A 25402-nucleotide genomic window follows, 5' to 3' on the forward strand; every position below is an offset into this window, starting at 1 on the left:
AGCCAGCCAGTATCAGAAATGGAGTCAACCACAGTTATTTTGTTTGGGGAACTAGATGGGTGGATAATTGGGAACAGGTCAAATCTAGACATCCAGATTATGCTATTCAAAGATTCTAGAATCTGCAATGATATTGAGAAACACAGTTCAATGGTAGCCTCCACTGATGGAGAACAACCACACTGATCTACTCTTTACTCAGACCCATAAAGCAGTCACCCCATTCCCACAGTTGTCTGTACCCCCTTACCAGTACAACCCTTACTCCCTAAGTAAAGAAAGTTCGCTTGAATTCTTCCAGTGAAAATAATCAAATGGTGTGTTTTGGATCCAATCTACATCAATATTTCTAACCAGTCCCTGCCATCTTTATAAACATTCAGACCCTGTGTTGCTTACTTCCACAGGATTCTCTTTTTCCACTACATTTTCCTTCAGGATAACAACAGTATCAATTTAGAAAACAGTATCAGATTTTTAAAAAGCAGCAAAGCTGTATCAAACAGCTCTAGGTGTCATTCCTAAAATGTTGAATTATGACTCATGGTGAATAAGCCCAGTCAATGAATTTTCTTCTATATAGCTTGATCATGTATGTTATGATTTCCTCTGTCCTATCTACTACCCTTTATGTAAGATCATCTTCCATCTTCCCCAGGTTCCTGCTGGTATTTATTAAACAAGTGTGTGTGCACCATTGCTTGTAGTACCATTTTTAATTTGTCTGAGATCTAACCTTCATTCTCAACACTTGGCCAAAGTTAGGATGACAGACTTAATTTGAGAGATATCAAGTGGGAAAACTAAGCAAGGGCAGTAGCAGTGATATTGCTATCAATATCACATATTAGAGGTAAATCATTGAAAGGTGAAGGTAGTCAAAGTAATCAAATAAAGCCCAAAATCTAATGCAAAAACATTTTTTTAGGCCAACAAAGCCCTCAGGGTTATATATTCACCAATAAGTTTTTACTTGTTTTACACTATCATACAGGAGTTTATAAATAAAAAAATTTTTTTTAATCTAAAAAGGATCTAAGCTACAGTGAGAAATTCCCTTGTTAAGATGGGAAATTGTTAAGCATGCAACAGAAAAAGGCAGTCAGTTTCACCATCAGATCAACCTTAAAATATTTATTAAGAATTTAACATCTTTAAGCCTTAAGTTATATTTTAATCTAAATACATAAAATGTCATGTAGGTCACTATATTATTGTAAAGACATTTCTAAAGTAAATCCATGCATTTCTGTTAAATAGATGGAGAACTTCCACGAATTGATAAGTCAAACCTTATATTAACTCTATGAAGATAATTGCTCATTTATTTCAAAGAAATAAATAAATTAAAGTTAACCCACAGACTATGGGATGGTAGCTTAATAAAATTACATGAGCAGCGTTGACTTGGCAAGGCACCATGGATAACAATCTACCAGTAGATTGCAGTGAGTCCTTTTTTGTTCAACAAATGAAAGGTTATGTGTGAAGCAGCATGAACTGCGTACAATCAACCAAAAGCAAACTACACATTTGAAAATGCAGGTTGGTTCACATTCAATCACTTCATATCTCAGACAAATTTTTTTTTTCTAAAGATTGCAAACAATGGCTAGGCATGGTGACACCTGTAATCCCAGTGGCTCAGGAGGCTGAGGCAGGAGGATCTGGAGTTCAAAGCCAGCCTCAGCAAAAGACAGGCGCTAAGAAACTCAGTGACACCCTGTCTAAATACAATACAATATAGGGCTGGGGATGTGGGTCAGAGGCCAGGTGCCCCTGAGTTCAATCTCTGGTACCACCACCCCAACAACAAAAAAGCAAACAACAGATAGGTTTAATTACCATGTGAATGTTTGAAACTCTGACATAATAAATCCCCTAGGATTATATGGCTTCTAAACAGACTTTCTTCTCTTTCCAAATACATTATTGATCAATTTGGCCATTGACTTAGATCCACTGGATCTTCTCTTTTCTTTGAGCTTGAAGTTTGTAAGAATATCCTTGATAATTCTGATGAACATCATTTCTACTTCCAGAGACTGCTCTGCTGCAGACAGTTCACAGAATTGGCATCGGTTATCCAGTGCCAGCTTTTCTCCTTCTTCCCAGCCAACCTCACGCACATGACAGAGGTCTTGCTTGTTGCCAACCAAAAGCACTGCCTGTTCCACAGCTCTGAAATACAGACATGAAATTTTTGGCAAAATTGTTTCAATAACTCTTTTTTATAACAGGAAGGTTCATATGAGTCAGAAAAGAAAAAAATATTGTGTATATATGTTTATGATCACATGTGGATATGGTGACACATATAGTATTTCACCACATAATCATCTCCATGCATTAACATATTCACAAGTATTCCATGCATACTAATTTTGCACCAAAACCAATTTAGTAATAGTGATTTTTAAAATATTAGCAGCACATTCTTAAAAGCTTCATACAATGGTCACATTCTACTTTTTTTGCTAAAAACAATTGGCATAAAAAATTGGTTATGCAGTACAATATGTGTCACCATTTACTTACAACAATTGTTCTAGATAGAATGTAGTAAATAACACAAAAGCAACAATGCCCTTAAAGCTTAGGATTTGATGTAACATAAACCTATTCTTGAATGCTGAATCTGATTAATAACTAGGTATTATTGGTATCTTTCCCAGTTTTGGTTTCTTTCTATGTAAAAAACAGTAAAATAGTCCTCATCACAGAGATTTCTCACACAGATTAAATGAAATGATGTGTATAAAAATACCTAGCACAGTTCCAAGCAATGAAAGATGCTTACTATTATTTTTTATGTCCATTATTATTTGCAAGAGGAGAATGAACAAATATCTCTACTTATATAGTTACTGGAATTGAACAGTTAATTTGGATGTTTCCTTAAGCAAAAGTTAATCAGTAATCACTGCTGCTTTTTATTTGTTAGTATACATCATAACGAAAAATTTTTACTCTCATGTATCTTCCTTGTGCTCTATTGACAATGGGCAACTTAGAAATACAACTTTACATTTGAAAAATGGTCCTTGTTAAGATAAAATATCTTCTGCAAATACAATAACTCTACTTTGTAATGGTGAAACAATACAAATAAAGAGTTTGGTAAAAAAAAAAAATACAATGAAACTACTAGCTTTAAAGTAGCATAAGGAAGAAATTGTAAACATGGATGGCCTCTAATTATAGACACCAGAGTCCACTGAAGTTGGGTTCATTCAGATGCCCGTGGGCAGTGAGGAAAGATGCTCTGTATGTGGTGGCCTTTAAGGGGTATTAATATTGTCTTCAGTCAAATACACAAAATGATTGTAAAGAATAAATGAGGAAAGGTAGTTGAAAGTATTTTGAAGGATGAACCATGAATATCAGAGGTAATTTTACAAGAGTTCCATATTTTACTCTCCTGGCCTTTCTTCAGATCAGGAACTGGAAGTACTCCAAGAATAGTTTAGTCAATAAATTGACAAGATTGCTGTAAAAATGTCAAAATAGGTTTTTATATGTTAAATGTGATTTTAAGTGTTCTTGACTGATTATTTTGCTTTGAAAGGATATAAAAAGAACTTTATTTTTATACTCTACCTATGTCATTAGTGCAAAAATATAAGGAAATAAATGCCTGAATTCTAAAAAGTCAGTAATGTTATAGGAAATCAGGGCTATGAGGCACCTGAGTAAAATCACATCCTCTGTTCCTACTATGCTGTCATCAGCTGTAAGATCAGATAAATGAGCTTTCGAGACTGAAGTGCTTTACCGAAGGTAAGTCAAATGGAAAGCAGAATGTACATGAACTAGCTCTAGGGATATGCCCTTTATCAATTACTGGCCCATGGTTTCCTTGCTAGTGGGCAGTTAAAGTAGATATATAAAACACTTTTACCAATTTGCAGTAATAATATTGAACTTTTTATACTTACCATATTAGAACATTATTTTGGACTCTATGGGCCAAACTGGCTAAGAGCACAGAGAATACTTACATCCACCGGTTAAACGTAAATACCTCAAATGAAAAAGGCTAAAGTTTACAATAAAAAATAGGAATAACTAACATGGAATTCTTAGATGCTTAAGCTTTTCTCTACCAACACAATAATTGTTTAAGGACAAGTTATGTCCTCCTTCACAGTTCTGTGTGTCAGGATAATTAACAATGGAGAATTGTTGGCCAGCTCTTTATTTTAGAAGGTGAAATGTAGAAAATTGCATTCTCATATTTAGAATTTGCAAATGGTTTGATTATTCAGTCTATTTTGCTATGAAAGATGGAACAACCCAATAACTAGGAATTGGATTTCACAGGATGCCAAATGTAATAAATCTGGATTTATTTAGTATCCTTAACATTTGTGTGTGTGTGTGTGTGTGTGTGTGTGTGTGTGTGTGTGTGTGAAAATGAAAAGGAAAGGTTGAAAAGGGAACTCTGTTGTGTACAGAGGACCATTATTTTGCAAGTGAGTGTCATGTTAACAATAGAAGCTGTCTTGTAAAATAGCCATTTACTCAGGGCAAGTAACTGTTTATGTCAGCCTGGATATAAAGCATTCTCATCTTATTCCTTTTACTACACGTGTAACTCCTGTGGAATGGGAAGGTGAATTGTTCAGGGTTGTTAAATTTTGTAATTGGAAGGCTGTATTAAATTCTTCCTAATGATGCTTACAGCCATATGATGATTTACTCAAAAGAAAGGAGAAGAGAATGAAATACCTTACCTTTTGCAATGACTACCTTGTGGCTCCCGAATTCTGTAGATAAGGGCTTTTGCAAAAGCAAACGAAGATCTGTCACTGATGTCATACACAATAACAAACCCATCTGCCCAATGAAGTTTACTTGTGAGAGAGAATTTTGCTTTCTGCAACTGAAAGTAAAGCAAGTGCATTGAAAGTGTTGGAATCAAACACTAGTACTTTATAATCTAGTTAATTGATGCAGACCCATTTCACCTGAAAGAGACTTCAATGAAGCCCCAAATTGATATGTTCTAAAATGTATTTTCTTTGTGTATTTCTTTCTTATTTCTCTTTCTTTGATTAAAAGTGAATGAAAATTCCATAAAAATTGGTAAAGTTTAGCTAAATATATTTAAAGCAATTTTTACTTACCCCCTAAAAAATATGTCCCATGGAGTTGTTTTGAAACCATAGACAACTGACAGTTATTTCTTTATTAATATTCCTTTGACTCCTTTTCTCATTTATATAATCCTATTTTAACTATTTAGTATTTTGAATGGTCAAAGAGGTTTGTACTCAAAATGTATCTTACTTATACTCATTTAAACCAGGTTACTTACAAATACAACTCAGTGAAAATACTAACTGAATTGACAAGCCACAAAATTGACAACTACAATATGACCTGTCAGAAATATGTTATGAATGAAACCTAGTATTTCTATTTTAAAGATATATGTGATGTGCTAATTTTTTGACATAAGTTTTTAGAGAAGCCAGAAAATGGAATTTATAACACAGAAAGTAATCTCTTAACATTTTAGTAGTTAAAACTGAGAAGAAACTTCATTATAACACTGACAATGTTTCACACACTCTTATCAAAACTTCAAGTCATAATTAAAACAATGAAAAAAATAAGATTTTGCTTCACTTACTTGAGAACAAGAGTCATATATTTCCAGATTCAGTTGCTTCCCTTCCAAACACAAATGCTTATTATAGATAGACTCTGCAAAATAATATATAGGCATTGTTGGCACGGAAAAACTCCAGAATAAAAGGTCCAATCACCTGATCCCAGTCTGTCAAATTCCACCAGCCCTGTTTTAGTGGAACAGTACAGTAGCTTTTCTTCCTTGCTGGTGACCCAAACCATGCCCATGCTGTATTTACTCAAGTATGTTACTTACACATGAATTTCATCCCATGTCTGTTTACCTGCTTGCCTTCCAGTCGATGACTTATTTGTGTTCCTACTATGGACATTTCATTTACCCTCAAATAGTCATGACTTCCTCCAGCTGCTTAAAAACACAGCTTCCGTAACTCTGTCTTCCTGTATCATGACTTTTTTTCTGTCTGGTATTTCATTAACAACATCTTATAAACATGCTTATTTTTTTCTAACTTAAATATTTCAAAACTCAATGGTCAGTTCTCTGTCTTCATCTCATCTGCCTTACTAGTAGCAGTAACGTAGTTGGTCACTCCTATCTCCTTAAAATATTTTCTTCACATGGCCTTCAACTATACATACTCTTCTGTTTTATTTATTCTCTGCTACTCCATCTTAAACTTGTGATTTTCCTCCCACCTCCAAACTTAATTCCCCAGTTCATGGTACTCTTTTCTATCTATCCTGCTTTGCCAATCTCAACCAACTACATGCCTGAACATGACAATTATTCACTATTAACTCAGCCTATATCTACAGTCCAGATTTCTCTGAACTCAAGAATATCCCTGAACCACTTGTTATTTGACATGTCCAGGCCTGGTAGACATCTCACCCTTAACACACTTAAACTGAACCCCTGATATTTCTGCAAAGACTGCATCTTCCACAGATTTCCATTTTGCTAAATGCTATACCCATAAATCCAACTTTTCAGATAAAAAGCTTTAAGACCTTCCATGATTCTTTCTCTTGTGTCCATATCCATTCTATTAAAAATTCATTTTATTCTACCTTCAAAATATATTTTTAATTTATCTGCATCTCACTACCTCCACTGCTAACACTCTAAATCACCATTACCTCTTACCTAGATTATTACAGAATGTCCTAATTTACCTATCTTCTTCCAGTCCCCCAATCCCTTCCTGTCCCTAGTTAATTCTCAATACAGAAACAAAAATGAACCTTCTAGTCTGAGCAGATACTTAGCTAGTCAAATTGCTTTGATTACTTCCCATCTCACTAGGGTTAAACCAAAACTTTTAAAATACCTAAGAATATTCCTCCTTATCTAAATCCCCATTACCTCTATGACTTCAGAAGCTCTCTTTGTTTATTTTACATTCTCTCCACTTGATCGGCACTAAGCTTCATACCATTCTTCAGATTTTTTTTTTCAGAAATATCCTTCCTTAGAACTTTGTTAATTATTCTTTCTTCTGACTAAAATATAAACCCCAGAAAACTTCATGGTTCCATTCACTGTGTTTCTGTTTCAATATCATTTTCCCAGAAAGATCTGTGATGACCATCATATTTTAAATAACTATGAACAATATGAGTGCTTCCCTCTCTCTTTTTTTCTTCATAGCATTTGTCATCATGACATAATTTATTTTTGATTTTTTCTTTTGCCAGGATTAACAGACCCTTCTGTCAGGATTATTAGCTATTTGTCATTTTTATTTACTGCTGTCTCCTGTCTACCTGAAAGATTCTATGGTACATGAATAATAATTTAATGAATTAATTAATTTCCACAACCATTTTGATAAAAGACCTACTTTTTTTTACAAAATAATGTAATTACTGACATAAAATTATAATTTATGCTGGCAAATATTCTGTAACCCATAGTAGAAAGCTGTTACAGATATCTGGGGAGTCTCCCCAGAGAGTTAAGTCTGACTTTTTAAATATTTCCAGGTTAAATTTAATAAAATTTATTATAGTTTCATCAAATCTTAAATTATTTTCAGATTTTATTCTAAACTTCATAGATTTACTATTGACTATAAACCATAAAATCTCCTTGGAGACATTTTAAAAATCTAATCTCAAATCTCAAAAACTGCTGACAAGAGTCATCAACTCTTGGTTTAAAATATATATATATATTTTTTCCCCTTCTGGCCTTCATTTACAGGATGAAGCTGTTGTTGCTAGCTTGTTCTCAGAGAGTGGGTGACCTTTGGATCACTTGCTTATCTCTTCAAAATGTCTCCAGGTCTTGTATTTTTCATTGAGATGTAACAGTCAGAAATGTGTAAACATTTCATTTGTTTATGTAACTAGATTGTAGAAGACATTAAGGTGAAGGGTTTTGTTATTGCTGGTATTGTTATTTGGATATTGTATTCTTTTATTTATGTTTAGATTCATTTTTAGTTTTGGAGCCTTTTCTTATGCCTGAGTCCTACCTTGTGGGCTGTTGACCTTTGTGGGCTGATTTTGTCACCCCCAGAAATGAAACACTGGAAATTTCTCTTTTTGTATACTTCTTCTTTCTATAATCAGTTTTCAAGCACTTGCCCTACAATGTTCACAATGTCATACAGACTGAAATACTGTGTTGGATACATGTGCACAACACAGTACTTCCAAGTTATTTTGTGAAATACTCTAACAGGGCCACTTTAGGAATAAATGTTCAACGTTTATCTATTTCTTGGTGAATTACACACTTTCAATCTTTAACTTTTCTTACTCTACATAAACAATTTTGAATGAAAAATATATTGCTCTTTCTCTTGTATCTCATATTTATTACAATTATCACTGTTGTTAAAAAAATTAAATTTATCTCTACCTTTGATAAAATAAGATATTAACACCATTATATTGATGGATTGTTGGACAAAAATTACTCAATTGGGGTAAAATTCCTCACTTTTTGTGCCATGATATACCCCATGTGTTATGCTAATTCTGATCAAAATTACACAAAATTAGAGTTAGTGCAAGCATCCTGAAAGTATACTAAGATGCCCTGCTATCTCCGTTTCAGAACTTTTCTGAAATTTGTAAATAATGTAGAAAATAATATGATCTTTAAACAAGGCATGACTTTTCTGTTGTTTATACCTGACTTTTAAATAGCAGTATGCTTTATTTTGTAGGTACTTGTTTTTTTACCTTCAATTGGCTCTTGTAACAGATGATGATTTATTTAAACATTCTATATTTTACAACAAATATTCATACACTATTTGGGAAGAGGATCCCAAATCTAATATTTTGTCTAGTTCTAGACTTCAAAATGAACTGACTTTCTAATTCATTATCAAATTGGGTGAATTTTTATCATTAAAGGATATTCAACTTGAGTACCTATTCTGGCATTTCTTACAAAAATCTGTTAATTAATAAATTGATTAATAAATATAAAAGTGGTAAATTCTACCAAAATGCTTCTCTAATTGGGGAATACTTATGATGTTGACATTTTAAGATAAGAAGTCTTTAGTAGTGCCTTACCAAAATTAGAAGCATATTCTCCAATGAATCGCTTAGTAAGAAACCTTACAGTAAGGGCTGAAAAAAAAAAAAAAGCTAGGTTTAAGGATTGTTACATTTTAAGATACAGATAATTTATATGTGTACTAAAATTTTATCTTTGACCTCGAGAATTGTCATGCATTTACGAAGAACTTAAAATCTTACTAAATTCTAATCTAAATGTGTCAATAATGTTTGCATTGTACAAACATAACATTATGAAAATAGAAAAATAAAATCTTAGAGCACTATACATTTAAACACTGCAGTTAATTCATGAAGAAAACACATAAGGCAACCCATATTTTATAATACAAACACATCTCATTATATTTGAAATGTTAGACTATTGCATTCTATATTTTCTCTATCAAATTAAATCTGGCTCCAAGGTACTATATGTAAGTGTAAACACATCACAATGACCCCACCTTTAGGTAAAAACATAGAAAAAACATTTAAAATAAATAGAAAAAACATTTTAAAAGGCTTTAAAAATAGTGATAAGGACATTATCAAGCATTTGCAGTTGTTTAAGGATGTAGGATTTTTAAATCCTGGAAATAGCAAAACCATCTCTGGTATCTGTTTATCACATCTCAGCTTCTGAGTTTGGCCACTTCATTAGGCTTATGTGGATCTGTGAGGGACATACTGGTTGCCATTCAAATACAGGTAAAACCAAAGCAAAGCAAAATAAAATCAAACCAGGGCTTCCAAAAATAAGGCACATGTAGCTTAGTTTCAGGTTCTCCACAAGGCCATGTCCCTCCCAAGTCCTTTCACATCAACAAGGCTGCATTTTAAACACAACCCATATGTCTCTATGCATCTCTTTCCACCTTTAGTTTCAGAGAAGAAGGGTTTTTTCAAAGCCATTGCTTAGCTATGGGGCTTATCTATTGGTGTAGGGGCAGGTATACTGGAGTTAGAAGAGGAATGATGAATCCCTATGAATTTCAAACATCAAGAGAAGCAGACAGTAATTAATATGTCAAACATTTATTTTGCTACATCTGACTACATATTTATAAATATAAAATTACTCGTCTATAGCATTAAAAAATCCTGCAAATAATAATGCGTATATCATCCCACAGATTAAATAAGTCATTATTTATCTAAAGTTATTTTATATAAGGTTCTTATTGAACATCTCAGTGTTTCTCATTTTGCACTCTACCTCATACCACAGAAGGCATCCCCACTCACCAGACTTGCCGGTGCCTTCACCACCCAAGACAGAAAGCTTAACTTCATTCATCTTGCCTTTCTGCTCTTTCTGATCCATCTAGTGTTCTGGAACTATGCTGACTCAAGCCAAGCATAATTCCTTTTTATTGCTGCTCTCATTTCTCTAAGAACAACTCCACCCCATATTCCTACCATCTAATTATAACTTTAAAAAATGTTTTCCTTCAGTAGTTTTCAACATATTCCCTTTTTTAAAATTTGGAGTTACTATTTTGAGACTAAGTTTTACGATAGCAACAGCTATGTATTTTTAACATCTGCTTAGCTTCCAACCCTCCATTTTGTGAATCTGGAATCTACCTTCTCCTAGGACCCCCAAAAATGATCTTTCATTTGGAAAGTTTTCAAGGGATGGACAAACATCCTTGTAAACTTTCTTCGATTAGATAAATTCTGTTTGTTTCTTTATCACATGAGCCTAAATCTTCTAGCACTGCTCTGGTGACAGACAAGGGGAAATGAGTTAACTCAGTCATTAAAAGAAATGAGAGTAGGAAAAGGGTAACTCCAGGATTTCTGAGTTTAGTTTTGATAGCAATGTCAACAAATACCCAGGCCATATTTTTTAACCATATGATGTGCTCTAGGAGAAAATGGATGCCATAATGTTTTGGCTCTCCAATGTCATCTTTAATAAGTAATAAGTAAATTCTCTTTTTAAAACATGTCATAACAATAGATAACAGCAAGATTTCTAACAAAGAATAAAACAATCAATTTCATGTTGTTTGAAAAGCAATAACATAAACTGTCATATATCCTTCTGCATTACTTTGGAAATAGGAAAGAGAAAGGAAAGAAAAGTTGGAGGAGGAATCCGGGCATAATTCAGTCCTGCTATGGAGTAAAGAGGTCAATTTAATATGCAAAAATAATGACTCTTTCATACCTCTTTTTGTTGATTTTTTTATACTACTTAGTGTCCACTGCTTTTTTCCTATTATCTTTCCCTATGATATGTTTAGAAATGCTAAAACAAATAGAATTCAGCTTCTGTATTAATAGTGAGGGCTAGACCAAGGAATGCTATTTACAGGCCAGGTTGATCACATAAATATTAATATAGTCTTTAAAATGAATATATGTAATATTCCTCAATTGCCACTATATTTTAAAATCACAACTTAAAGATCAATGGTTAAGTAGTGAAGTTTCTACCATTATGCAGTTTGTAGTCTACTAAGGGAAATATGAAATGAATTAGAATTATAACCAATAATGTTTCTAAATAAAATAGGACTTTAAGGACTGGGGAAAGCAATGCAGCAGATAGAAAAGTCTTCAAAAAGTATATAAAACTTGAAACATGAGTAGAACCCACAAAGAGAGAGAGAGATGAGAAAAAGTAATCAGGAATTGGAGAGATGTGTTTATTGCAAAAGAAGAAACAAACCTGTAAAAGAAGAACAGCAAGAGAAGATATGACAGTTTGTGAACTCAACAGAGTAATAGTTGAAGCAACTCTGATTTTTCCTTTTATTACAAATTTTTAAAAGCTAAAACTATGCTCTCCAACTTGCAAATCTGTATTTGAAATAATATAAATTTTTATTAGTAAGGAAATCTACTACTTATTTATTACACTATGGAATCAAATTTTTTCCATTTATTTGGAGAAATATTATTCTTAAGAACTTCTCACCAATGTTTTTAGGAAGTTTTGTGCATCCACTGAGAGAAAGGAAAGACTTTGCTTCATACTTACCTGATATTAAAAGAAACATGTGATTTGCCATCAAGAGACAGCTATTCTTTCATCTGAAATTCTTCCTCTGTACCCCCATTCAGATTTTAAAAATAGCCCTAATAAGAAAGAAGGTAATGTTGCTATGGAGTGAAGCTATAAATCTGAATAGGGAAAAAAATAATGTAAACACATTTTGAAGAACCAAAAGTGCCCAAAAAATGGAAAAAGAAAGAAAGAAAGAAAGAAAGAAAGAAAGAAAGAAAGAAAGAAAGAAAGAAAGAAAGAAAAGAAAAAAGAAAAACTAAATGAAAGGTGGTGATATGGGGACTCAGATAAAGAATGATAACAAATTAATCAATATTCTGATAGCCACATTATACTACTTTAAGTTTTTTTCACATTACTCTAAAGACATATTGACTCACAACCAAACTAAAGTCATTTTCCCTTTTATTTAATTTATTGAATGACCCAAACTTATTAAGTGTTCTTCTATAGCCTGGTACTGTTTTAGGTCCTAGAAACACATCTGTCAACAGACAAGAAGAATAGTCACAAGTCTACATTTTAAACATGGGAAGACAGTGAGTAACCATTAAAAAATGAGCTACTGGTACCTATCAGGGGTTCACAAATGCTATCATCTTATCTGTTTTGTTTTATTTCTCTGAGGCCAATTTAGTCAATTCTTCTTCTCTGTTAATCTCATTTCCCTGTTTTTTCTATTATTCTCCACCAAAGGTTGAGATTCAGAAGAGTGGAGTCACATACCCAAATCTCCAAGAAACAATAACTTTGTTTCATAAACTGTTACAGAACCTTGAAAGGATGAAATTCTTCCCAACTCATTCACTACATCTATCAAAGCCTTAACCATACATGAATAGTGTACACAGAGAGAAATGAAATACATGGGACAATATTATTTATGAATATGGATCCCCAGATACTAAATATATTAGCAAATCAAAACCAGAGATGTATTAAAAGAGCTAAAAGGACATGTTCCAAGAATTTCAAGTTGGCTTTACAGCAAATTAGTAAAATATTGCAATTCCATTGACAAGATCAAGAAGAAAATTTATATACATAACATGTTCACAAAAACATTTCATGAAATATAACAACGCCTTTTAAAAAGCAAAATATTCTTTATAATCTAAAAACAGATTAAAGGTACAATTTTCAAAATTTACAGCAAATCTCTATAGAATCATAATAGTAATGATAGATAATAGTGATGATTCTATAGAAAGAATGAAAGAATGTTCACTATGGCTTTATCGCATAAAATTGTCAGTCCTTCTTAACAAAAAGAAAGTGAGAATAACTCCTAGAGGTAGAGGAGACAAAGTATCTATGGAGGGAATTGTTTTCTTTAATTATATTATCACATTATTAGCTTTGAGAACATTCCTTAAAGTAGCCAGATAAAAGATAAACATAAAAGCAATAGTTCCAAAATAACAACAACAACCCTAACAAGTTTTTCACATTTATAAGAAAGAAGACAATGAAATTTAAAAAGGAAAAGTAAGGATGGAATGAGAAGGAAAAAAGAAAGGAATGCAACAAATAATCAAACTAATAAGGAAAGTATATTTATAGGAAGAATTCTTTAGTACCTACTGAAGGTTATAATATAGAAATATATTATATTTAATATATTTATTAAATAATATAATATAGACTGAAAATACTTATGCTGTAACTAGTGCCAAATGATTCTGAAAGTCAAATGTAATGCCAATTAAAATCCCAACAATGATAGTTCAATTGAATGTGAACTGTCTGCTTTACAAAAGAAAATATGCAAATATAACTGAGACGTTTGTAGAAAAAAAGTGACAGGGTAAAGTAGTAAGTAAATAAAATACCTTTTTGAATGAAATCATACCTTAACCTCCCATTAATTAAATATTATTTTATTAGAACTAGATTAATGTGTTCATTAAAAAATTTAGTATATTAAAGGACTTTGTAGGGAACTTATTTTACTATGAATATAAAGATTTAAATATGTGTTATCTTTAAGTTGTATTGACACCATTAGAAGTACTTAGAAAAGTATGTTTATACATCCTAAAATACAGAAAAGTAAACTAGAAATATTAAAACTTTTATCATGAAAATTAAATTTTAAAATGTTCAAGTTGACACATACATGAGTATCTTTCAAGTAAACTTGGGGAGGGCAAAGTCTTTCTAGGCAAGAAACAAAGAAAGACATGGACAGAAAAGAAAAATTCAAGGACATTCCATGATTGAGCTTTACCTGTGGGTTATGTTAGTCCCATGGGAATACTGATTAAGGAGTGTATATTTCTCTATTTATTCACAACAACCCCCAAACCTGTACACTAATGGATCATTTTTATCTGAATTAAGGTATTTGTTTCACCTCAAATCTGTTATTAGAGGAAATAAAACTCTAATAGAAAAATATTTTTGAGATAGAATTACTTCTAGAAATTTTATGTGAAATATGAAAATTTGTAGTGAGTAGTAATAACACTTTTAGAGAAGAAAATGGTGCTATAATTTCATAAAACAAGTGTTCAAGGCACTAACATTTTAAACTACATTGTGAACATTCAGGCATTTGCATGTTATGTTGGAATTAGGTAAGGAATCTATGGGGAAAATTTTAGAGGAATAAAGATAATTTGATTGCTAAACTGTGCCTCTCTTCTGATCTCAAGGTTCTTGATGCAATGTGTCATAGCATAAATAGCATAGAAAACATTCTCAGCTAAAGAAGCAATTTCTCCACAATCACAAATCCTCCAAAATCTTTTCCAAAGAAATTATTCAAACCTAAAAAGGTACCTCTCCAAATGATGAAGACATAATAGTGGATACTAAAATATAAAGACTGTTATTAGCCTACAAACCAATAGTTTTTTTGGCTAACATAAATACATCACAGAATTAATAATTGCTTAGTTTATCTCTTTCTATTTTAAATTTCACTTTTACATACAACGTCAGATTACTCATATATACTTCCTTTTGTATATGTGATTATTTGTATTTGAAGAAGTATGTGAAACGGATTATTATCCAATAAAACTATGTCCTACTTTATTTAATCTGGGAAAACAATTTTTAGGCTCTATACCCATTCATCATAACAGTTTTTGGCTCACAGCTTCTTGAAAGTCTTTGCTTAGAGAAGATGGCAGATTCCAGGAAGAGTGTGCTTCCCAGGTAGTTGGTTAGCAGTAGACTTAAAAAATGAGAAGACTGATCCTAGGTGAGGTGAATGACTAAAAACTCTCTGAAACTTAATATGGAATGTAAAAGAAACCATTGAGACACAGAAAGTCAGAAACTTTATAATAAGAAATAGTGTGTTTGAGGTGCTTCAGCTTGGCCACCTAAATGGCAGTGGCATGCTTGCTGAGGGGATGGGGCAGTGGATGAACAGAAGAGTGTATGGCAGATGAATAAATAAATTTAAAAATAAAGAAAATGTAGCTTGAGTTAACCAGTGAATTAGGAAGGAAAACTTATTTTTATGGACAGAGTCAATGGGAAAAGTGGTTCAGTGAAAATAAACCCAAAATAGCTCACCTCAGCAGCGGATAGTTTAGTAGGATCTGAAACCTCTGGCTCAGAAAGCTATCTGTGGGGGCAGGAAACACTGCAGAGCATGTCCCAAGCATCTATAAGCCTTGCACAGAAGCAAGCAGAGACCAGAGTTGGGAACACTTAAAGAAGTCTCTAGCAGTCACTTATAATTCCCAGAATGTACCTGAACCAGAGTGACTGAAATAGGCACAAAGAAAATCATACTTAGACCATACAGAACCCAGATATCAAAAGAAGAAAGCTTCCTTTGTCACAAGCACCCCATAAAAGCTACCAAGAAGATGCATTTAGTGGCCACCCATGATCTTCTGCACTCCGGGGTGGATACCTGGTAGCTCATATGCATAGAGATGAGGGTAAAACCTGTAGAGACTTTATCTATACCCTGAGAGTGGATTTTACCTGAGGTCCTACAGACTCAGACATCCTAAAAAGACTGGCCTTTCTCTAGCAATAGGGGTTGTGGATCAAATTCTACTGGTAAGAATTCCAAAGTTCAGCCAAGACTAAACCCCAACTACCAGAACTCCCAATTTAGAATTCTATACCACCCTGGCCACAAAAATTAACCATGTGTCAGCACCCCACTCCCCAGTCTATTTCTCCCTATATTGGGAGACTGAAATCTGAGGTCTACTATAACCAACTTTCCTGGTAGTTGAAATGACTAACAGTAAATTGAGGAACACAAAGATGTTGGCCTTAAGAATCCCCCAGCCCTTGACCCAGGGGTTACAAAGCCAAAAATAAATATGAAGATAACAATCCATTCCTGCCAACAGTTTTGATTACCTCTGCAGAAGCAAGCCCTTTATTTCTCAACAAGATTTCTCTTTTTTGGGGGGGGAATTTTTCTTATCTCTTTTTTCTTTTTTCTCTCGATATTCCCCCACTTTATAGTTTTTATTTTTTTAATTTTAACTTTTTAAAATGTTTTTCAAATATTATTAGATTATGTTTTATTGTTGTTTCTTTTACCTCATTATGTAAGAATTTGTGTGTAGGTTTGTGGGAGTATGTTCTCACTGCATAAGTATCATATATAAATATATATAATTTAATATTTAAATGTTAATATTTAGTAAATATAAATATTATATATTTAATATTTAGTCTTGGTTTGACTTGGGTGGGCTTATAATTATATGTGGGTTTGATTTTACTTTTGCTTGTTTTTTCCCACCTTGGTTATTGTTGTGCTTATCACTCCTTCTTCAATCTCTTCTTTCACTAACAACTCAATTTTCCTATTCCCTCATCCTGTCTTTAATTTTTAAAAAGACTTTTAGTTTTAAAAATACTTGCTGTCTTTTTTATTTTTTTTCCTTTTTCTGTACAGTCAAATCTGCTACGTTATCTTATGCCTCTACTGTGTTCACTTTCAAAACTAATTCATTCTCTTGCCTTATTTTGTCTTCACATAAGAAACTTTAATCCCACCAAATAGCATAATTATATAGTTCATGTAAGTTTTACCCATGCATATTCTTGTGCGCATTAATACACTGGATGACATAGTAGATGCCTACTGTCTTATGTCTGCTTGGTTTCAGTTTTTTAGTCTTGATACTGTTGATATCAAGCTACTTAAATGCTGACCCCAGCAATCCTATGTAGGTGGCAATTGATGTTACAGATGTCAAATTAGACTTCAGACATTTATCTTAAGGGTGTACATCTGTTGAAAACATTGTTGCTATTCCTGGTTCCCCCTTTTTCTAAGGGACTGGAAAGTGCACAGAGTAGAAATCTTGCTACTGGGCAATACTCACAACCAAGTCAAGTAACAGTAAATCTCATCCTACACACAATCTTGCCTCACCTGAGTCTCAATAACACTTCAATACATAGAATGGGGGAGATAAAACTCCCAAATTAACAACCAGGCCCCAAGGAAAAAAAAACAAGGGGATCTCAAGTCCCACCCCTGAATATCTACTCTTACATTGAGAGGGAAGCCCCAGAAAATAAAGATAAATACACACAAAATAACATGCATATAAAAGAGGAAAGGGAACCCATATCAAATGATTCACAACTTCAAGGTCTATAAAACAATAGGAAAGACGCAAACAAATCTCCCTCCAAAATTCACAGTCCTCTAACAAAGGATCCCACAGATATGAAAGTGATGAAATTCTACAGAAAGATTATTAAACCTGATTATTAAAATGTTAAATGAATTAAAAGAAGATCTAAGGAATGAAATAAGAGAGCAAATATAGGAGATGAAAGATCATTTTTATAAAGAAATAGAGACCTTGAAAACAATCAGAACTACTGGAAATGAAAGATACAATTGCAAAATTGTATCAAATAAAAATTTAGTTGAAAGCATCACCAACATATTGGATTGCATAGAAAACAGAACTTCAGAGCTTAAAGACAGGGTATATGAATTTGAACACTTTATATACAATAAAAGTAAAAAATAAAACACCATGTACAGAGTATACAAAAACTCTGGGATAGCATCAAGTGTACAAAACTGAGAGTCATGAAAACATGGAGACACAGGCTGAATGTTTATTAAGAACATTTCCAATAAGATAATAACAGAAAACTTTCCCCATATCAGAAATGAGATAGATATCAACAAACATGGAGGCATACAGAACCACACACACACACAAAAAAAAAAGATTAGAACAGAACCTCTCCCAGACGCAACATAATGAAAATGACTAACCAAAAATAAAAAAACAGGTGTTTCAAAAGAAAAATACCAGGTCACATGCAGAGGCAAACCAATTAGGCTCACCTCTGGTTTCCTAACTCAGACCTCAAATAATAAAGGGCCTGGAATGAGATATTCCAAGCTCTAGCCATACTATCAAAAGCAATGCACAGATTCAATCCAATTCCCAACATAATAGCAATGAAATTATTCACAGAACTAGAAAAAAGAGTTTAAATTCATTTGGAAGAATAAGAGACCCACAATAAGCAAAGCAATTCTGAGAAATAAAAGTTATGCAGGAGGCATCTCAATACTTGGTCTCAAATTATACTTTAGAGATATAGTAGCAAAAACAGCATGGTATTGCCATCAAACTGACATGAAGACCAATAGAACAGAATAGAAGATGTAGAGATGAGTCCACATATTTACAGTCATCTGATGCCAAAATATATATTTTGAAGAAAAGATAACCTATTTAACAAGAGGTCCTGAAAAAACTGGATATTCATATTTTTCACCTGCACAAAAGTACAATCAAAATAGATCAAAAACTTGTGAATTAGATCAGAAAACTTGCAATTGCTGGAAGAAAACATAGGGTCAACATCCCATCATATAATAAGTATGGGCACTGACTTCCTCAACAAGACCCCATAAGCTTAAGAAGTAACACCAAGAATCAACAAGCAGGTCGCCACCAAATTAAAAAGTTTTTTTAGCAAAATGAAATAATAAAAGCATAAAGCGAGAGCCCACAGAATAGATAGAAGAAAATCTTTTACAGCTGCTCCTCTAACATGAGATTGATATCCAGAATATATAGAAGTAAAAAAAAATTAAAAAAAAATAATCAATCAATAAAAGGACTAAACAGACATTTCTCAAAAGAAGAAACATAAATGGCCTACAAATCTATATTAAAAATTAATTATCTCTAGTGATCAGGGAAATGAAAATTAAAATAACACTAAGATTTCATCTCTCTACAGTCAGAATGGCAATTGTATAGAAAAAATAATAATAAATGCTGGTAAGGATTTGAAGAAAAAGTGTACTTATACATTGCTGGTCATACTGCAAACTAGTACAACCATTCTGGAAAGCAGTATGATTGCTCAAAAAAGTAGGGATGGAATCACCATTTGACCCAATGATCCTACTCCTTGGTATTTATCCAAAAGAACTCAAATCTTCATTCTGTAGCAATACAGCCACTTCAGTGTTTATAGTATCACAGTTCACAATATCCAAATGATGCACTCAGTTCAGATGCCTGTCAATAGATGAATGGATCAAGAAACTATGGTATATATAAATAATGGAGTTTTACTCAGTGGTGAAGAAGAATGAAATTATGGCATTTTCTGGTAAATGGATAGAAATGGAGAACATAATGCTCAGTAAAATAAGCCAGACTCAGAAAATCAAGGATTGAATATTTTCTTTCATTTATAGAAGCTAGAGAAAAATAAAGGAACTAAAGTGTTGGTGGGGGGGGGGTTAGATAAAAGGAAAATTAGTGAAGTATAAGGAAATCAAAGTGAGAGAGAAAGAGGGATGGGAAAGAGAGAGGAAATATGGAATGAGTTTAACAAAATTACATTATATGTATATATGGATACAGGGAATGTCTCCTTTATAAAATTATTGGCACTTTTTAAAATTGCCAATCAAAAATAAATAAATAAACAAGCAAAATGAAGATCAGCAAAGTAGAGGAAGGAGAATAAGAAGAGAAAGAAGGATAGGGACATGGTAGAGGCAGGAAGGGATTGAAATCAAATTTCATGTATGTATGAGTTTGTCAAAATGGACCCAACTAGGATGTATAAGTACAATGCCTGAATAAGAAAACAGAAAGAAAAAAAGAAAGTCTTTGTTTAAAATTAAACAAATCATTTATGAATTCTGAAAAACAACCTACTATTCAAACTGCAACTGATCTGAGTTTTCTTTTTATTTCCTTTCCTTTACCTTCCCTCTACCCCTTCATTCCCTAAGCTCCCTTCTTTCCTTTCCTCCTCCCCTACCTCCCTCCCTCTCTTCCTTCCTACTTTCCTTCCTTCCTTCCTTCTTTCCTTCCTTCCTTCCTTCCTTCCTTCCTTCCTTCCTTCCTTCCTTCCTTCCTTCCTTCCTTCTTTCCCTGTTTTCTTCCTTCTTTCCTTCCCTCCTGTTTTTAGGAGCCCTTTTTATCATTGGTATTTTAAAATTTCACAGTGTTATTCCCTGATTTGCATCATTTTTTTCATTCCTTGTACTGGTGCTCCCTCACTCTCCTAAATCTGGAGATTCTTATTTTTTTAGTGGTAGGAAATTTTATTGTGTCACTCCTTTCAAATTTCATTCCAATCCGTTCTCCGTATTTCACCTGTCTGAAACTCCCATAAGTTGGATTTGTAACTCCAAGATTGATTCCCAATGAATTTTTTCTTTGTTTTCCTTTCTCAACCTCCTCCATATCTTTAAGTTCATCTTTGTGAATGAGGTATACATATAAAATTTATATACATATACACATACCTAATTTTATGATATGATTTTCTCTTGTAGTAATATATTGTATACATTAATTTTGAAATAGAAAAAAGATAGTGTAACACCTTCTGCAGTATAATTTACAACTGAACATAATCTTCATAACTAACTCACCTTTATAAAATAATACTGTTCTGTTACAATATACCATACTGTATATTACTATATGACATATATATCTGTGTGTGTAAATTGCAATTGAAAAAGATAGAGATGTTTATATCATTCTCAAGTAATTTAAACTCTCAGTTGACATCTATAATAAAATTGACCTATGAAAGTTGTGACTTTTTATCTGAAATAATTTTAGAACATACTTTGAAAAATAATCTTTCATTTGGCTATTACATTCTAAGAAATGTTTTATTCAATATGTAATGTTAGTAATTAAATAAATTATGCAGGTCTACTTTTTTTTATTTTTGCAAGAAAAAAATGATGAATACCTCACCAATTTTTGAAGGTTTTCAAAGCATTTATAAGACTAAATAAATGAATGGTTTTGTTAATTTTTCTCAGCATGCATTCTTATAATTGCAATTATCTTTTCAAGGTAATGATCCTATATTTATTTTACTCTTTTGTATTATTCTTGAGGTATTTAGGGTTTCAGAAGGTCTTGGTTTTCCATTCCCTTTATAATAGCTGAAACACGGTAGCTAATGGTAATTATCATTCAGCTAGTCACCCTTCTTCCTTTTTCAAAAAAATTTATGTCAGTCTTTCTGTAGACACTTGGTAATTTTTTTGAAGCTAATTTAGTTTTTCTCTAAAGTAAGCTAAAATTTTAGTTAGGTTTTTCTGAATCACATGTAGTTGGTGATGGTATAGAAGTGAATATAGATGTAAGAAATGCCTTTTTTAAATGAAGCTACTCTAACTGAAGGTGTGAGTAGGTAATGCGGGTTGACATCACTGAATAAAAGTTCTGTGGTTAGAAAGACTGAACTAAGCGACTGTGATAAAGATTTGTTACACACTTTAAAAAAAATAGTTTTAAAGAATGATCCTAAAATTATATAAGATGAATGAATAAAGACATGATTCCTTTGGAGGCCTGTTACAAATAAACCTTAATATCTGCAGTAGTTCAAAGGGGAGAAAAATATATTTTGTGTTCACATAAAATTCCAAATAGATGTTCTTGAGGGCTCTGGATGTGACTTAGTGGTAGAGCTTTTGCCCAAATTGTGGGAGGCCCTGGGTTCTAAATTTAGGACCATGAAAGAAAGAAAAAGAAAAGAAGGAAGGGAGGGAAGACCAGGCACTTGAAAAGTAGAAATCTCTCCTCTAATATGTTTGCTGCCAAAACATCCTACATCTGTGTGTTAGAGATGATGAATCATGTGCGAGGTGGGTGCAGTTCACTTCTTTTTGTAGGTTAGGACAGAATCTCACGGTACCAGTCAATGTTAAGGGAAGATGAAAGCACAAAATGCCTCTTGCCAGGAAGAAGAGCAACTTGCTTGAGTGGAGATGGAGTATCATTCTTTGTGACAAACAATAGATGCTCAGTCTTTAAAGAACAGGTAGGTCAATGATTGTTTCTCTCAAGAAGTATCTATTTCTATGATAATTAACTGTACATGTAACCTGACTAGGTCACAAGTCACCAAGGTTTATGGTCAAACATTATTCTAGGTGTATCTGTGAAGCTTTTTTTTTTTTTTGTATAAAATTAACATTTTCATCAGTAGACCTAGTGAAGCAGATGGTCTTCCCCCGTGTGAGTGAACCTTACCCAATCAGTTAAGGGAATGAATAGATCAAACAACTGATGTATCTCTAAGTAAAAGGGAATTTCCTTTTGCCTAACTACATGGAGCAGGACACCATGCCTTTAGATAGGAACTAAAAAGCATTGACTCTCCTGGGCTCTCAAGGCTGTCCGCCTTCATATTGGAACTTATATCATCGTTTTTCCTTTTTTCCATGCCTTTGGACTTGAATTGGACCTTCATTACTGACATACCAGTTAGCTTTGTGTTACTATAACAAATAGTTAAGAGGACAATGTTTATTTTGGCTTATGATTTCAGAGGTTGCAGGTCATGGTCAGTTGATTCCATTGTTTGAAAGGAAAGTGACCACAACACTCGGAGCGACCAAGAGATCTTTTTGCAGCAGTGCAACAGAGGAGAAGAGAGAGAGAGAGAGAGAGAGAGAGAGAGAGAGAGAGAGAGAGAGAGGAGAGAGCAAGAGAGAGAGGGGCCCAGCAGGAGGGAGTTTTTATAGCCCAAATCTAATGGGGCCTCTGGGTCTGCAAGCTGCCTTGTTGGCACAAGGGGGGTTGAGTGTTCAGCCTTGAGTGGGGGTTGAATGTTCAGCTTTGACGCAAACAGGTGATAAAGGACCAGACAGAGGGGGATTTGAGTGCGTGGGCCATCCTGCAGCTAACATTTGTTCAGCCTGCCCTGCAGATAACATAGTTCAGCCTGTTCTGCACCTAACATTGTTTTAGTACCTATAATAAGGCAGCACATTATGGTGGGAGCTTGTGTGAGAAGAAACTACTCACTTCATGGCAACCAGGAGATAAAGAGAGAAACAAAGGATCTGGGGTTCCAATAGCAGACCTCAAGAGCAGGCCCCCAAAAGCCTAACTTCTTTCAACTAGGCCCCATGTCTTAATGGTTCCAACATTTCCCAATAGTGCTACATTCTGGAGACCAAGACTTTATTTAACACATGACCCTGTGGGGCACACATGCCCAAACCCTATAAGTCAGCTTTCCTGGGCTTCAGCTTGTAACCACAGGCCTTAGGATTCTTAGCTTCCATACTGAAACCAATTCCTTTATATTAAATCTCTTTAAATATACTTGTATATGTAAAGCTAGTTAGGATTTGATAGATACATATATATGTACGTACATGCTTACATAGATAATCTCTAACATTTCTGGAGAACCCTGACAAACACAATTTTCAAGAAGAAGTTTCATTTTCTCTGATAAAAAAATTCAAAATATATTTTTTTCAAGTCTTAACAAAGGGTAAATATTGAAATCAAGTTGATCAAAAGGCCACTGTCATTACAGGATCATACACTACCACTCACCACAAATCCCTCATTTTCTAATAATTGTTTATACATGCAAAAAAAATTCCCCCTCTTCAGTAATTTTTTCAAAATTTTAACCACCTATACTTTCACTTCAAATGCATTCTTAGAATTTTGTCATTTATGTTTCTTAAAAAAAAAAACACATTTTTGGTTAATTTTTTAAAAGTTGATTCCATTAGCAGGCTCTCTCTTCATATCCACACATACCACTATTTCATACAAATAGTATACTTTATGTGCTCATGGAGCACTTTACACATGTATATTACAGAAGTGACTTTGGCCATATTCTAGTGGTTAGAAGCAGTTCATTTTCCTGCCAGTGCTCAAGAGGAGGCAGATACCCAAATGCATGACTCACTTGGTGCTATGCTTGGAACAGTCTGTCCCATCCAAAACTCAAGTTGACATTTAATTGCCAATTTAACAGTATTGGGAGGTGACACCTTAGATTATAGAACTTTTTGAACCATATTTAATAAAGTGCTTCTATTTTAAAATCATGTTAATAGGGATTAGAGATATTATTCCAACTTGTTGGCATATATACTAAGGCTCAGAGAGGATTTTAGGTATGTAACTTTGAGAGATGCTTTTAATAAACAGAAGCTAGTAATTATTTAACATGTAATTGAATTTTTTCCTATAACATCATTCTGTCTCTTAGTTTTAAGATATCTCTGCTCAAAATGAAATGGTCCTTGTTCTAAACATCTGTTCAAGATGACATTTTATCATCTTGTAATGTAATCTATGTAATAAACCTGAAAATATTACAGAAATCAGACTTAAAACCAAATTATATGCCTATACTGCATAGCAGAGCATTTAACATATAGTAAGTATTCTAGGTGTCATTTATCAATTGTTGGCTGCCTCTTCATGCACAAAATCAGTCAATGATTAAATTCTGGATTTTCACTCTAATAACTGACAAAATGTATATAGTCAAGTTATTATTATAACTTCTACTGCAGATAAATCTTATGTCTCTGATAGAATTCAGTCATTTGTCTAAATAAAGACTTGTTCTCTGTCATTCTAATAATTAAATTATTCCCTAAGAACTCCAGCTGGCTGACCACAAAACCTTCCCATGAGAACATGAAGCAGAATTTCCTTTTAGAAATCGTGTACTTTCATGGTCTTTTTTTCTTAGAATCATTTCCCTTATTTAATGATGTCAGAATTTGTCTATGTTCTTCCATACAGGTTCTATATTTTGTATAGGAGTGTTTGAAAATATATCCACAAAAAGCATGTTTAATGAAGGAGCAATGTAGGTAATTCTTTTCCCCAAGGATGATTTTTTTTCCCACATTAAGAGTGCCTCCATTGCTTTTCTTCCCTATATGGAAACATTTTTTGAAAACATTTTTGCCACTAGCCTGATTACTAAGAGCCTGGATTTATTCCCACTATT

The 25402-nt window shown here is 33.2% G+C and overlaps 1 protein-coding gene across 1 annotated transcript; it reads right to left on the minus strand.

Moving 5' to 3' along the window:
• Positions 1–1399: 1399 nt before the first annotated feature.
• On the minus strand, positions 1400–10461 carry Rergl (RERG like). The gene is made up of 5 exons (XM_076852708.1): positions 10372–10461; positions 9139–9195; positions 5639–5712; positions 4737–4885; positions 1400–2181 (listed from the first exon to the last, which is right to left on the minus strand). The coding sequence occupies exons 1-5, from the start codon at positions 10448–10450 to the stop codon at positions 1899–1901; spliced, it is 642 nt and encodes a 213-aa protein (XP_076708823.1). The 5' UTR covers positions 10451–10461; the 3' UTR covers positions 1400–1898.
• Between the last annotated feature and the right edge of the window lie 14941 nt (positions 10462–25402).

The sequence above is a fragment of the Callospermophilus lateralis genome, chromosome 4 (genome assembly GCF_048772815.1).
Source record: "Callospermophilus lateralis isolate mCalLat2 chromosome 4, mCalLat2.hap1, whole genome shotgun sequence".
Taxonomy (NCBI): Eukaryota; Metazoa; Chordata; class Mammalia; order Rodentia; family Sciuridae; genus Callospermophilus; species Callospermophilus lateralis.

Bases quoted from the DNA above. Each gene is read 5' to 3' on its own strand.
- Rergl (XM_076852708.1), bottom strand. From the start codon at position 10,450: ATGGATCAGAAAGAGCAGAAAGGCAAGATGAATGAAGTTAAGCTTTCT. The intron at 5,713-9,138 runs GTAAGGCACTAC...ATTATTTTGCAG, and splicing joins AGAATATGCTTCTAATTTTG to AGTCTATCTATAATAAGCAT. The intron at 2,182-4,736 runs GTAAGGTATTTC...TCTGTATTTCAG, and splicing joins CAAGGTAGTCATTGCAAAAG to AGCTGTGGAACAGGCAGTGC.